We start from the raw sequence: 14,942 nt of genomic DNA, 5'->3' as shown, positions 1-14,942 counted from the left end.
AAATCTAGCCCAAACTGATGGGAATAAATACAGTTGCACTTTCTGATTCCCAACTGTAAGGTCCTAAGTGAAATCAGTCTGGCATACTCTGAATACAGTTCCCCACAGATTTGAACACACAGCAGTAAACTGGAGATCATATCGAGAGGTTTGAAAGGATGTTTCGAATGTGAAATAGAAAGGTCATACTGATGAAATGACGGGAAGGGGAAATATTATGTTGAGTTTGGGATTACAACCTATTGTAAGACAAAGAATTTTCATCCAGTCTGCTGTGCATCTGAACCACACCAATTTCTTTGTTTGTGATATCTTTTCCAGTCCCCGAAAGCTTGGTCATTTCTCATTTCTTGTACTATAGAATCGTAGAAGCTTATAGCACAGAAAGATGCCATTTAACCTATCGGATCAGTGCTGACTGTTCACCAAAGCAAGCAAAACCTAAACCACTGCCCCATTCTTTCCACTCAGCCAGTATTTTCCACTGGTTCAGGTATTTATCCAATTAAAAGGTGAAGCATTCCATCTCCAACAACTCATACAAGCATCAAATCTGGAATGCCTGTGAACACCAGTTTGTAAATCTGAGCTATTTAAGTCAATACATTGAAATAAGCACCTGATTGGGTATTGCAATCATTGACTTCTAGACAAAAGTTTTTAATGAACACAGCCATCTATCATTCTGGAAGACTGATAGTGTTAGGATGAATCCCAATTTTGTATTACTTTTAAATGATGGAGACATTTTTTTCCCTTTAATCCTGGGTCATGCTCTGCCATCTAATCCTTGCAGGGAACTGCAACTGTGTAATCATCTTTACTTTACAGATGCTCAAGAGTTCCACAATGCACGAGAACCTGGGAAAGGCAGTGAAAATCTTTATAGCTGGAAGAGTATAGGTATTATAGAATGCAGGTTAAGTAAGTCAAGACTTGTGACCGATTCAGCTGTGGATTTCAGATGATGCGCTCCATTTGAAGTGGAGGTGGACAATACCCAAAGAGAGAGAGCTATTTACGATTTCAGTGAGCACAGGATCCAGATAGGGAAATGGTTCAGTGAAAGTAGGGTCAAGGGAGCAGAAAGTGGGTCTCCTGGACAAGATTAGAGAAAGCGTGAGAGGACATATGAGATGAAAAGGTTCAAGATCAGGGCTAAAACAGGATGGCTTAGAGAGCAGAGAGGCTTGGCAGTGGGAAAGGGGAAGGGAAGAATGCAGCTGAACAGCTGGTCTCAATCATAGTGACTGGTACATGAGTGCCTCGCATTTGTTGCAGGAGGTGAGGGCAAGTTTTGTGTTAAGCTGAAAAGTTGGTGAGAGTAGGGTTATGTAGTTGCTGCTCATAAGGAGCCTGCAATGAGTGCCTTTTGGAGAATGCCAAGACAGGTACAGAGGTGAAATGTGAGCATATTTAAGAGAGAATTGGTAAGAATGTAGAGGAGTAGTGAAGGATTGGGGTATTTATTTATGGAGGCAAAGAATGTGGGGTGAGGGAGGGTAGAAATGAAAAGCATGACTGTGTAAAGGGAGGCAAGGAGATTGTCGAGGATGGTTTAAGAGGGGTTAAAAAGAAAAGGGAGGAGTCAAACCATGGGCTCGAGTCCAGAACAGCAGCCAAGGTGGACACACAAATGGACACATGGAAACTATGGCTATGAAGGCATAACAAAGATTAAATAGATGTGCCCTGATTATAAATCATGAAGAGGGAAGAGACAATAATTATGGCCCAAAGTTGAAGTTAGAAATCCTTTATAGGTAAGAACTTAATATTAATAGGGTAGAGTAAGACTGGAGCACCAATGAACTGATGCCCAGATTCGGAGACAGGATTGGCAGGCAAATAAGCCCAGGAACTGTTTGAGGGGCAGAATTCCAGTGTGCACACTTCCAGAAGTTTTAAAATTAAAACTGGAGAGCCAAGGAAGTGTGGAGAATTGTCCGTGAACCAGCATAGGTTGATAAAATAAAGACAGAAAGTGCTGCAAATACTCAGCAGGTTTGACAACATCCAGCCTTTGTTTTTATTTCAGATTTCCAGGGTGTGCAGTATTTTGCTTTTATTTCAGCATAGGTTGATCCAGGGTATGATTTTAAAATTTTCATCTTTGTGCTAGATCCTTCCATAGCCTTGCTTCTCCCTATTTCTTTGATCTCCTTCAGCCCTACGACCCTGTGACAAATCTGCATTTCTCCAATTCTGGCTTCTTGTGCACCCCCCAATTCCTTCACCCAACCATTAACAGCCCTGCCTTCAGCCCTAAGCTCAGAGTCTCCTCCCTAAACCTTTTCACCTCTGTCTCTTTTAAGATGCACCTTAAAACCTAGCTCTTTGACCAAGCTTTCTTCTTTGGTTCAGTGACAATCTTTCCTTGATTTCACTGCTGTGAATCACCTTGGGATATTTAACTAAGTTAAAGGCATTATATAAATGCAAGTTGTTGCTGTTGTTGATCATGAGCTAAGCTTCCGTCAGTTGAATTGCTGTCTTAAAACATCTTTCACAGCATCCATTATTCACTGTTTAATTGGGTTGCATTTATAATATATGGGAAAATTGTCAGAGACAATAGTTGTGGAGAGAAATTATTGATTTCATGAATACAGACTATACTATATTACAGTTTCTGGATTCAGCTTTTTCTTCCTAGGAAGCACTTATCTGTTGGCTGATGTTAGTTATTTTATTTATTTTTCCTTTAATGCATAGTTCTGTACAATAATTCTTAAATAATGCAATACCAGTCATTTATAATTTGTAACTGAAAGACCAGCATTGTGAATTCTTGGCTTCCACTGTAATTTCTACCCAATGTGTGAACTCCAAATAAGCGTATTCTCCCAAAACCTGTTTTTATATATTATTTTCTTTCTTCCTTTCGTTTCCTGCTCACAAACACACATGGACGCACATACACTCTCTCTCTTTAGGAGACTGACTTGCTGGAATAACAAGAAATGTGTGTTTTTGTTTACATTCATTCATCAGTGTGGGCTTTGCTTGGAAGGTCAGCATTCATTACGCATCCCTAAATTGTCCCTGAGAAGATGGTAGTGAACCACCTTCCTGAACCACTATAGTTGTTATGGAAACTACACTTAGCTCATTGAGAGTGGAGGCTGGGAACTTCAACTCCTGACAGACCTCGGAGCTTGCAAGATTAAGGTTTATAAGATTTCCACAGTGAATTTTACTATACGGATGGAAAAGCAGAATGGCTTCATCAATTGCTACGACTTTTCTAGAGAGGGTAGATTTATCCCTGAATGATTTGCAGCAATTAACCAAGGCTAGGTTAATCACACTAGCAGAAAAGTTAGAATTAAAAGCAGAGGCTAAGAGAGCAGAATTGATTGAGGTAATAGATCAGCATCTGGGATTGGAAGAAGAAAAAGTTAATCCAGATAGCAATTCAGTTGAGTTAGCTAAAATTCAGTTGCAGATGAAGCAGCTTGAGATAGAAAAAGAAATGAAAAAGCTTGAAAAAGAGCAAAAGAAATGGAAAGGGAAATGCAAAAGCTGGAGCTTGAACTCCAGAGAGAGAGGTTAGTAAAGGAAGAAAAAGATAAGGAAAGGGAAAGAGAGTTTCAAAGAGAGAAAGAAATCATACAGCATGAACTGGCTAGAGAATAGCTCAGGGTACGGGGTGAAAGAGATCTAGTAGTTTGGATGAGAAATTGGGACTCATCCTGAGCTTTGATATAACAAAGAGTTTTTGCCTATTGCCTAAATTCACGGAAGACAGAATTGAGAGATATTTTATCATTTGAAAAGGTGGCTACAATATTAAAGTGAACAAAAGATACATGGACTCTCATGTGAGAGGAGCGAATGATACCGGAAGAATTTCAAAATAGCCTCCTGATAGCTATTAGATCACGCCTGGAAAACCGTAGGGTTTCTAAGGTATGGGAAGCAGTGGTTCCGCAGATGGGTATGACTTATTGCATAGGCTGCTAGGGGCAGTAGATCTCCATTTTTAAGACCACGGGGAAGCTGGAGAAACAGAAAAGGGTCTAGCTTTCTGGAGAAGGCAGAAGCTGTCCCAGTCTATAAAATTGGTAGGTTAGAGGATAAAAGTGATGTAAATAAACCAGTATGCTTTTATTGCCATAAGACGGCATCTTGAAGCCCATTATTGGAAGCTGAACAGTAAGCTAGCGGCAGTAATAGGAACTCTTAAGGAGTCTTTAGAAAAGGCTGTACCTCAAAAGGAAATGGGTGTTAAAACCATAGCAATAGCACAAGTGAAATGTGTTCCCTCAGAACCTGCTAGAAAAGGTGATATGGCTCAGGATAATCAAGGGAATTCTTCCTTGACTACAGCTAAAATAAGTCAGGCTACTGAAGGTTTTAGAGGTTTTGTTTCAAAGAGAGAAGTGTTTCCTTACTTCTCAAACAAAACAAGTAAACAAATTAATATTTTGAGAGACACTGGGGCAGTTCAGTTATTGATAGTGACTGATGATACAATTTGTGTTCCAGATGGTTTGATGAAGGAAAATGTATTAATGGGGGGTATTAATAGGATTTATGAACCTGTTCCCTTGTGTAAAGTTACTTTATGAAGTGCCTTAGTTAACAGAATTGTTACAGTAGCAGTTGTCCCTAATTTACCTATCAAGGGGCTAGATTTTATATTGGATAATGATTTGGCCAGTCTATGGCAACAACAGTGTTGTGGCAGGTGCTTGATCATGCTGATCTTGGCAAACTCCCAAAAATTACTGTGGCCAGACACAAACGGCTTATTGCTGATAACAAGCAACTGAAGGAAAATCTGATTCATGTAGAGAATTGACTCTCTTGCCCGAAAATTGAGTTTGTTAATGAGAAATGAGAACTGGTGAGAACACTTGAATGTCGGTCACAGGAAGTTGAACACTTGAAGCAGGGCTTGAACTGTCTAGATGATAAACTGTAGAAGCAAATTAAATGAAAATAGATCTTCAAATAAAACTTGATGAACATCAAATATCAGAAATCTCTATTAAGTATCATGAAAAACATCTTGAACTGGAAAAGGAATTGCTGATGCATCAGAACAGTTGGTTCAAGGCTGAATTAAAGACTGATCAACTGTTAGAACTTCATTGTGAAAAGAGCAATTAAATTCTTGAACTTTGATGCAATCTGGAGAAAATGAAAGATGATATGTGTGGTATGGAAGAGCAAATCCAGACTTTAAATACAGCTGAGGAAAATTCTAAGAAAGAGATTGAGAATGGAACAAGTGAATTGAAAGAGTCTAAGAAACAGTAACCATGGGAGAAAGATTCCAAAATGAACTGAATGCCCATGTGAAGTTGTATAAGGGTTCCGCAGATAACTCTGAAACAAAGGCAACTTAACTCACCAGAGTAGGTGCTAAGCTGAATGAAAAGATTCGTAAACTCGGAAGAGAATTGGAAAATAAGAGAGTAAACAAGCACTTGGATAAAATTGTGAAAGAGATGGAGATGAAGGCTCAATTTTTCCCATCAATGGGAAGAGTGTGCAAGCGTGTAGAAGGCTGTGGCACATATCTTGAATAAGCTAGAAAATGCCTTGAACAAAGAGAGGAAAAGTCCCTCAGTGGAAGTTTATACATCTGGCATTGATCAAAACAATAAAAAGAGAAAGTCTATTATGGGGAAGTGATTGAAGGTGGTTATTTTGAAACTGGTTGTCAATCAGACAAACATGGTTTCCATCGCAAACTTAAAGGACCTGTGGGAGACATGTTTCTGTTAACAGAGGAGAAGAGTTAAAAAAAAACCTCATGTTATTCTGTATTAAAGTTGACAAACCAATGCAAAAATCATTTGTATCACATAGTATGATTAACATGCACCAATTTTTGAAGAGGGGAAGACCACCAGAGTATTGGTTTGCAGTCACACCAAGGTTAAAAACCCTGGTACAAAATAGAAATACAAGCTGAGCAAAATGTTTCTAAACAAAACTTTAATGTATCTTCACCACCTTTGGTTGACCATGAAAAGATTATGGCCAAAAATCAAATAATTGTTGGTGTTCTATTCAGAGTTCAAAGAAAGGGTGTAGGTGAAAAGGCAAATTCTGAGTTATGACAATTCTATGATGTTTTCATCCTGCTGACCCTACTTGTTATATGTACTGGCTTTTGTTTTGGTTAAATTTTTGTAACTTTATAATGCGATGTATAATTGTGGAACAAAATGAAAAAGTTTACCTGTGTAGCATGCAATAAATATTTGTTAGAACTTTATGATAAGTACTCCTTGTGAAGCAATTGTAAAGCCATTGTAAAGAACCCTTCACTGTAGTGAAGCGTTCTTTCTTCCAAGGGGAAAGGTGTTATGACAACCGTACTTACCTCGTTGAAGGCGGAGGTCGGGAACTTCAACACCCGACGGACCTCAGACATGTGCAGACGGGGAGCGAGCTGTAAATGTGCAGTTTTGCACTTTTTATGTCCTTTGTGCCCAGCTTGCCTGTGCAGGAAGAAAAATGGTGCGAAAACCTGGTCATGTGAACGGGAGCAGCGTATCATAGAAGACTAGTGTCCCAGGCATGGCAGAGGGATTGGGGACAGGGAGAGATCAAAAAGAGAGAGGGGACAGGGAGAAGTCCCAAAAATAGAGTCCCATAGAGGGGTCAGGGACAGGAAAAGGTCCCAATCCAGTTAAAAACAGAGATGCAGAGAAATAGGCTCCAAACAGGGGAAGGGCTGTGGGGAGCAGACTTGAAGTGAAGAAGGCAGTCGAAGGTTGGTGGCTCTGTGCCATGGGTTGTTGGGCAAAGATACCCCTTTGGAACAGTAGTGTTCTGTTTGGCGCAGCCAAAGATCTGAAGTTGTGCTTGTGAGTTGGTGCTTGAGTGCAGATTCGGGAATTATGAGGAAAGGCTGGGCAGGTTAGGCTTGTATCTGCTGGAGTTTAGAAGAGTAAGAGCTGACTTGTTCCCTTGTGTAAGTCTGAGGGGACTTGACAGGGTGAATGTGGAAATGATATTTCTTGTGGGAGAATCTAGAACTCGGGGCCACTGTTTCAAAATAAAGGGTCACTCTTTTAGGACAGAGATAACGAAAAGTATTTTTCTCTCAGAGGGTTGTGATACTTTGGAATTCTCTTCATCAAAAGGTGGTTGAAACAGAGTCCCTGAATATCTATAAGGCAGAGATAGATAGATTCTTGATAAGCATGGGGATGAAAGGTTATTAGGCAGGAATATGAGGTTAAAATCAGATCAGCCATGATCTTATTGAATGGCGCAGCAGACTCGAGGGGCTGAGTGGACTACTCCTACTCCTAGTTCCTGTGTCCATATGTATGAATCCAGGGAACAGAATCTTGGGAGCTGAGATTGAAACCCTGGGAGCTGGGCCGTCATTGATGCCATCTGAGTTGGAGCGATATTTGGAGAGAATTCCCAGGTTGGATCTTCAAAGGTGAAGACTGGAATCCCTTGTGAGGGACATGGAGTTTCAGTGAGATAGGTTGACTCGCAGTGTTCACTGATGTCTGGGTGGGTTGTTGAGAAATCCGTGGATTCTGTCTTGGTTGCATCTGTCATTTATTGTAAAATGTGGTGTGTTCAACTACAGTTTGCTTTTTAATTCACATGTACCTCATATTACCCCTGAATGTTAGGGTATACAATAGATATTGCAAATTGTTTTATCTTTCTGACCTAGTATAGTAAAGTTTATTTTTGTTTGTTCAAAACTCGTGGAATCTTGTGGCTTTAGTCACTGAGCAGGTTGTCTTGAATCTCAAACTTTGTCTTCATTAAACAAAATGTTATTGGTCCCTAACCAGATCTTATCAAAAACTTAGAGGTCTGCTCCAGGATTACAACATGTCATTGTGGGGAAGGCACTCCCAAGGTGACATTTTTGTCATGTTTTGATACAATTGAGTGGCTGGTAGGCCATTTCGGAGGGCAGTTAAGAGTCAATCACTGTGAACTATGTCTCAGCAAGTGTCAGTGCCTTTGGGAGAGGAGGATGGAGAATGGAAGGATAAAGTCAGCTTATTATTAATGCAGAGCAACAACATTTTATCCGAAGGTCACATTTATGACATCAGAACATCTCGGTGCAATTTTGCAAGGACACTGGATTACTTTATTATAGTCTCACTGACTAACCTTGCAATTAATTCCCACACATGATCTTTAGGAAACACAATGCATTTGTCAGCTGAATTAATGTGTGGACATTTAAACCTGTTCCTTCATAATAACCAGATAATGCACTTAATGCCTGAATGCGGAGTCTTCTGCTGTAATCGCTGCTACAATGCGATAGAAAAGCCCAGCTTTCAGTTGAAAGGAAATAAATTGTGAATGGAGCAACTTGCTTTTATAAGAAAATTGAGTTCAGTTGAAAACAGTCCTTGTGTTTTCAATCGCTATAATATAAATGTTGGAAGTTTAAGCCATATTCTATTCTGGAATTTTTTTTTCCTCTTTCTCTCTTAAAGTTGCTGAGCCACAGTTCTCTGAGTACATCCAAATGGTAATGTTGCTCATGAGCATCTAAAGAGTGAATGTTAATCTCACTCAACATCAGTATATGTACATTGTCAGCAGAGGTGTGGGACACAAGACTATTTTCCCCCTCTCTCCAGCAGACCAGGCATTGAATCTAGGAAGGCTGTGTCTGTCTGGCACAGTACTATAACAGGGTCAGCTCTTAATGAGCATAGAAATAATTTCTCCTGAAAAATAAAACTAAATGGAGTACTGAGGAATTGCACAGATGATATTCAACTGCATAAAAAAATGTGAGGACAACTGAATTTGGAATCCCTGAAACTGCATTTGTAGTTATTTTTTGCCATTGCTGGCTGTGTGTTGTAGCAGGCTATTCCCAGGCATTACATAATTATCACATAATAAATACAATGTTACACACAAGTCTTGTTTGTGTTTCAGTGTGAAGTGATAAAAAGGTTTTGGTGAGTTATGCAGCCAATCTGCAGCTTTGTTACATTGTGGGTAGAGCTATTCCCATTAATCAACGGCTCAGAGATAACAGATGGGACTGAGGCAAAGCTGGAAGATCCAGCATATGTGTTGGAAGTTAATTTTCAAATTTCCAAAATAATTTCACAATGTTGATGCTGGGAGTATGGAAGGCATCATAAATTAAAGGAACAGGGCTGTTTTCTTGTAATTTTTCATGCATTTCCCATAAACACATGTCAATAACTATGTTCACAGAACTTTGGTTGAGGGAGATCATTTGCTAAAGAAAGAATCCAATTTACAAGATTCCACCTATTTTTAAGAGGATTCTGTTGCCGTCATCAAGACTATTGACATTTAGAATTGCTGTACCAGTCTCCTTTCTAACTTTGTTTTTATCCTGTACTTCAGGACTAAAGAACTCCTTATCCTCTGCAGTCTGCCCTTCATCCTACAATCAACAGAATTTTAGAACCCAAGTTCTGTGTCACCTGACCTTTACTTATTGATTAACCTTGCCTTCTCTCCTGGAGTTTGCAACTGAGATGATGAGCTACAACTGTGAGCTGAGGTTACCATTTTAAATGCATCACTCAGTCGGTAAAATGGGTTTTGAAACCTCTGCAATCACCTCTTGCATTTCCTTTTTCTCAATTAAGGCATTTTAGTTTAAAAAAAAGGAATACAGTGATTTCATTGGAAATTTAAGCATCACTGCATCATCTAGTGTAATGGCTGCTTTGTCTTCTACTTTTGTATCAGTATCAGAGAAGCTCTGATGTTGACGATTAGTCAGATAGACTACACAACAGTTTACAGTTCCTTTTTTCACGTTCATAATTATTTCCACCTCTCCATGGTCAGCATCCGCTGTCCAGATTTGCACATACAAATCCCTGTCACTTGGACAGGCTACCAAAGAACTGCTGGTAACAATGGGATTATACCCAGCAAGAGTCAGTGTGGTCAGGAGAAGAATGAAAACAAAAAATAGGGGAACAATTTCAAATAACAAAAAAGGTAGTATGGAAGGGGTAATAAAAGGCGATAGGAAGGGGTCTAATGGTGGTAACTTTAGAATGGCTGCTGAGTACAAACAGAGTTTTGTAAAGTGGAAAGATAGTCAGCTCTCAGAGGGATGCAGCTGTAATACAACATCTTGCTAGTCAAGTACCAAGTTTTTCTCAGGATGAGAATGTGCTTTTGCAGAACAGGTCTGGAAAGAGATTGGAAAATGGTTTTTTTCAGGGTTCATCCTGAGCAGCTCTGTAATGTAGGACTCTGTGTTCTACGGACAGTTGCCGGAAACCAAGATAAACATCAACTACTATTGGAGGGCCATGAACTTAGCGAAAGACACTCATTGGTCTACCTGAAACTAGTGGGTCTTTCAGTGCAAAGAGCCATTGACGACATAATGTTTCAAACTAGCACATTCCAGGGTCCATGATTCCATGCTGAGGGGTGAACTAAAGCTTGGGGCAGCCACCACAAAAGTTCAATGGGGAAAGCCCACTGGCTAAGGCACTCCCACCATTGTATACTGGTTTGGGGGTGGGTGGTGGTAAAATCCCTTTGGCTGTATGCACCAGAGAATGTATGACATGAAATACTGTATTAAAAATAATGATCTGTATTACACTTTATGTAATGTCAAATTTGAATTGTTATGTAATGTACCTTTACAAATTTTGTGTATAAAGTATATTTTTGGAAAAGAACACGATCAAGGCTGCTCACTTTAGACTTGCACACATTAAAGGCTTGATATTGTGCCAAGTTGTACCTTTTATGCCACACCAGCTCTTCATTGATAATTTTCAGCCATTCATTGACTCCTTCTTGTAATTTGTGGATTAGTTTGTCTTCCATTCTTTTGTGTTCCTGAAACTAAACACATTTTACTCTGTCTTAAAGGTGGACCACTGCACTGACTGAGTACCAGCTATTACAAATGCGCGCTATCATGCAACAGAATTGTGATGTCGCTCAGCCTGAACTAGAGCAACAACTGTAGCTTGTTACCATCCTTATTCGCAGAAGAATAAGCACATTAACCAAACATAGGAATATATTCACTGCAAAAATGCAAAATAAGTTTGAGCATCCTCAACCAGTTCCTTTTGAGCCTGCAGTCCAGAATTGTTCCTGATTTGGAAATCTCACTCAGAGGGAGCCAGAGAAAATATTTAGTGGGGAATAGAAAGAAAGTTGCACCGGTGAAGCAAGTGTATTCTGAGGTTGGAAATGAAGCATGTTTTCAGGCAGAATGGCGATCACAAGATAATTATAGATGACAATGTTTTTCTGGCGATCTCAATCCAGAAAAATTTTGTTTTTCTTCATTGCAGCATCTAATATTTTCTTCAATGTTTCTAGAGTTTTTACTTCTGCCATTCTACCCAGAAATCCATTCCATGTCTCAATCACTCTTGGTGAGAAGGAGGTTCTGGTATTAGTTGTGCCTTTCACAGTTTAGTTTTAAGTCCTATTTTGTATTTAACCTTTCTCTGCCTTTAACTATCTAGTATATCTTTGCAAGCTCATCAGCAAGATGCTTTCCTTTATCAAAGGCTGCTTTTCTCAAAGACAACAGCTTGCATTTATATAGTGTTTTTAATATAGAAATACAATCCATGGCATTCACAAAGGTGTAAAGAAAAAATTGATAGCCTTTCCTCATAACATAGAGCTTTAATTCTATCAGTAATCCATGACATTCACAAAGGTGTAAAGAAAAAAATGATAGCCTTTCCTCATAACATAGAGCTTTAATTCTATCAGTTTATGGCTGTTTACTCAACTGCTTCCCACGTTTGCATGTATCCCTTGCTTCTTGGTGAGCAGAACTGGACACAGCACTTAATATGTGGTCTGACCAGAACACTGTACAACTTGATCATGATGTCCTCTGACTTACATCCTAAAGTGTGGCTTTGTAGTTTATTTTGTTGCTTGCTGCTCTGCATTGATTGGAAGGGTTTAGCTCACTAAAACTCCTATTTTCCTTTTTTAACTTAATCCTCAGCATTTTAACACAATTAAAAGGGGAGATTTACCTTGCACCTGGCTATGTGCTATACTTGACCTGGGAGGGCTTGAGAGTAACACTGGATGTCTGAAATGGAAGCAAGATTTAACATGCAGCACGAACCTTAATGGAACAAAAGCAACATATAAAACACATATCAACTCTTTCTCCAAAGTTATTAATTCTTGATAGGCGCATTGCTGCATACTGAAGAGGCACACCAGCTAATCAGAATTGCAAGAGGCTAGAGACAAAGGATGGCTTGGTTCAGCTGTAGCTCAGTGGGTAACATACTTGCTTCTGAGACAGAAGGTTGTGGCTTCAAGTTCCACTCCAGAGATCTTGAGTGCAACAATCAAGGTTGATGCTTCAGTGTATTATTGAGAGAGTGCTACAGTTGTGGGAGGTGCTGTATTTTGGATGACATGATAAACCTAGGACCTATCTGCCTTTAATGTACTTATTGCTCTGTGTCCTTACAGGTGGACCTTAAAGATCCCATGGTGCTATTTCGAAGAAGAGCAAGGGCAGTTATCCCTCGAGTTCTGGCTAATATTTATCCCTTAACCAACAGTACAAAAATCAGATTATCTGGTCATTATCATATTGCTGTTTGTGAGAGCTTGTTGTGTGCAAATTGGCTATTGCGTTTTCTACATTACAACAGGACTGCACTTCATTGACAGCAAAGCATTTTTTATTTTTTCATGGGATGTGGGCATCGGTGGCTACGCCTGCATTCTTTGCCCATCCCTAATTGCACTGGAGAAGGTAGTGGTGAGTCATCTTCTTGAATTGCTGCAGTTCATGAGGTGGTAGGTACACCAACACTGCTCTTAGGAGGGGGGGCGGGTGGTTCCAATATTTTGACCCAGTAACAGTGAAGGAATTGGGATATAATTTCAAGTCAGGATGGTGTGTGGCTTGGAGGGGAACTTGCGGGCAGCGTTGTTCCCATGCATCTGCGGCCCTTATCCTTCTACGTGGTAGAGGTCACGGGCCCTTTGGGGGAGGGGGTGTTCCGGTGGCCGTGAAAGGCGCTATATAAATGCAAGTCATTCCCGATTCTGCCAGCAGCAGCAACAACAGAAGTTTTTGATTGGGGCGGGGTGGCGTCCCGTGACGTCACGGTCCTGGAATGCGATGGCGTTAGGCGCACGGCCCCGCCCCCTGACGCAGGCGGATGCGCGCGCAGGCGCTGCGGTTGCTCTGGGAGAAGCGGCTCCGCTTCATTCAAACAGGCGGAGGGAGCGCCGGGCGGAGAGGTGAGTGGGTTGGGGAAAATGAACAAGGGGAGGGAAATATATAGCGGCGCGGCCGGCGGGGGGGGGGGGGGGGGGGGGGGGGGCGGTCAATAGTGGATCCGGCCTCCGCGACGATGGAGCGGGAAAGCTGTATTTAAAGTAGATGCCCCCCCCCCCCCCCTCCTTTATTCCCCTCCCGCAGACCTGAGGGAGCCTTTTGAGGGGGGAGACTCGGAGGCTTTGCGGTTGCTTTGGAGGGAGGGAGGACTGGCCTGGCCCTGATTTACACCTCCCCACCCCCCCCCCCGCACACAGATAGAAAACCTCCGAAAGGTGCAGTTTTTCTTTGAAAATGTTTGAAACTTTTTTTTTTCCGGCAGCCAGCGGGAAGTATTATCTTCCCTCAGGTTCGAAATCAATTTGTTGTGAGAGTGTCGTTTCTTTATTTTTCAATGCATCTTTTTCCCCCTCGACACCCCCCCCCCCCCCCCCCCCCACACACACACACACACACACACACACAAAGAGTGACGGGCCTAGCTTTGTTTCCAGTCTTCCCATTTGATGTCCTTTTTGTGTTTGCAATGATTCAGAGCGTTCTGGTAGTTTTATTTATCTCCCCTTGTTTCACGATTCTTGACCTGCTGGGTGGCACGTAGTCCATATTTTAATACACCGCATATCAGACACTGATTTAAGTTGAAGGGGACAAAAGTCTCCTCCTATTTCGACCCAAATATTTGCTAGTTTGCAAATCCTGTAGCTTGTTTAAGTTGTAGAAACCCTAACTACGTTAGTTGGTGTGTGTGTGTGTGTGGGCTGCTATGCCTTCATATTTTGTGTATATAATTTCTTTTTCCCCTTTCATTTGTGGGTGGATGGAGGTTTATATATATTCGTTAGACAAATGCAGTGGGTGTTGGGCAATGATTTCCAGAAGGCGTGGATGAACCGCAGTTCGGGATACGAACTTGCATCTGTTGCACTTTCTTTCTTCGGATTAGATGCAACTGCATCTGTGTTTTTTCTTTTTTCTCCCTTCTATTTAGAGATTAATTTCTCCCCCTCTCTCTCCTTATGTATACATGTATGTGTGAAATCTTGTTTTTTTTTAAATCTGCGTCTCAGGGTCTTTGCTTTTACTCGTCGCAAGGTCTGATTTTAAGCCTGCTGGTGTGATAGGGAGGAATGTGTTGACATTTGTAGCGACAGGGTTTTCTCTTTGTCTGCACTGTCTATGCCACATAGCTGACAGCATCATAAGGCCGGAGTTAGATTAACGATCAGAGTGACAAATGTAAACGCTCATTTCTAGGAACGCGATATCTCAAATAGTTAAAATTTTAACTAAAATAACAGTCAAAGTTTATTATACCAATATGTATAAGAAAAAAATTCTTATGAAGAAAACATTTTGAACTCGAGCTTAAAATAAGCTATTAAAATCAATTAAATGTTAAATTGTGTTTATAGTACAATATTATCTACACTGAAACTAAGCTCTACTTTTGATTAACAGTTAATGGCTTAACTGTGATGGGAATATGGTCTATTTCATTCACAGTACCTGTATGGTCAGTACATAACAAGCAATCAATCAGTAGTGTTGCATATGAAATTTCCGAAATGTTGCTTTGGGAAACTGCTGCAGTGAGTTAGAACTATTCACATATTCATACATGTTAGTGCAAGGGTTACTATAGTTGTAAAAACAATAGCATGTAAAT

General features: G+C 40.6%; 2 protein-coding genes across 4 annotated transcripts in view; both read left to right on the top strand.

Moving 5' to 3' along the window:
* Positions 1 to 10,641, top strand: part of gpr107 (G protein-coupled receptor 107) — a 143,625-nt gene extending 132,984 nt beyond the window's left edge. For 2 of the 3 annotated variants that reach the window (XR_005943722.1, XM_041193147.1), the window contains one exon: positions 9,352 to 10,641. Coding sequence is in view for 1 of the 3 variants with exons in the window: in XM_041193147.1 (XP_041049081.1) it covers positions 9,352 to 9,412 (61 nt within the window). In the remaining 2 variants the exon portion in view is untranslated. The remainder of the gene's footprint in view (positions 1 to 9,351) is intronic. The other variant, XM_041193146.1, reaches the window with a different exon arrangement.
* Positions 10,642 to 13,153: 2,512 nt separating this feature from the next.
* Positions 13,154 to 14,942, top strand: part of LOC121281216 (neuronal calcium sensor 1) — a 162,676-nt gene continuing 160,887 nt past the window's right edge. The window contains exon 1 of the mRNA XM_041194005.1: positions 13,154 to 13,236. The gene's annotated coding sequence lies outside the window, so the exon portion shown is untranslated. The remainder of the gene's footprint in view (positions 13,237 to 14,942) is intronic.

This window comes from Carcharodon carcharias, chromosome 8 (assembly GCF_017639515.1).
Source record: "Carcharodon carcharias isolate sCarCar2 chromosome 8, sCarCar2.pri, whole genome shotgun sequence".
NCBI classification, from domain to species: Eukaryota; Metazoa; Chordata; class Chondrichthyes; order Lamniformes; family Lamnidae; genus Carcharodon; species Carcharodon carcharias.
This window is presented reverse-complemented; position numbering and strand designations above follow the sequence as displayed.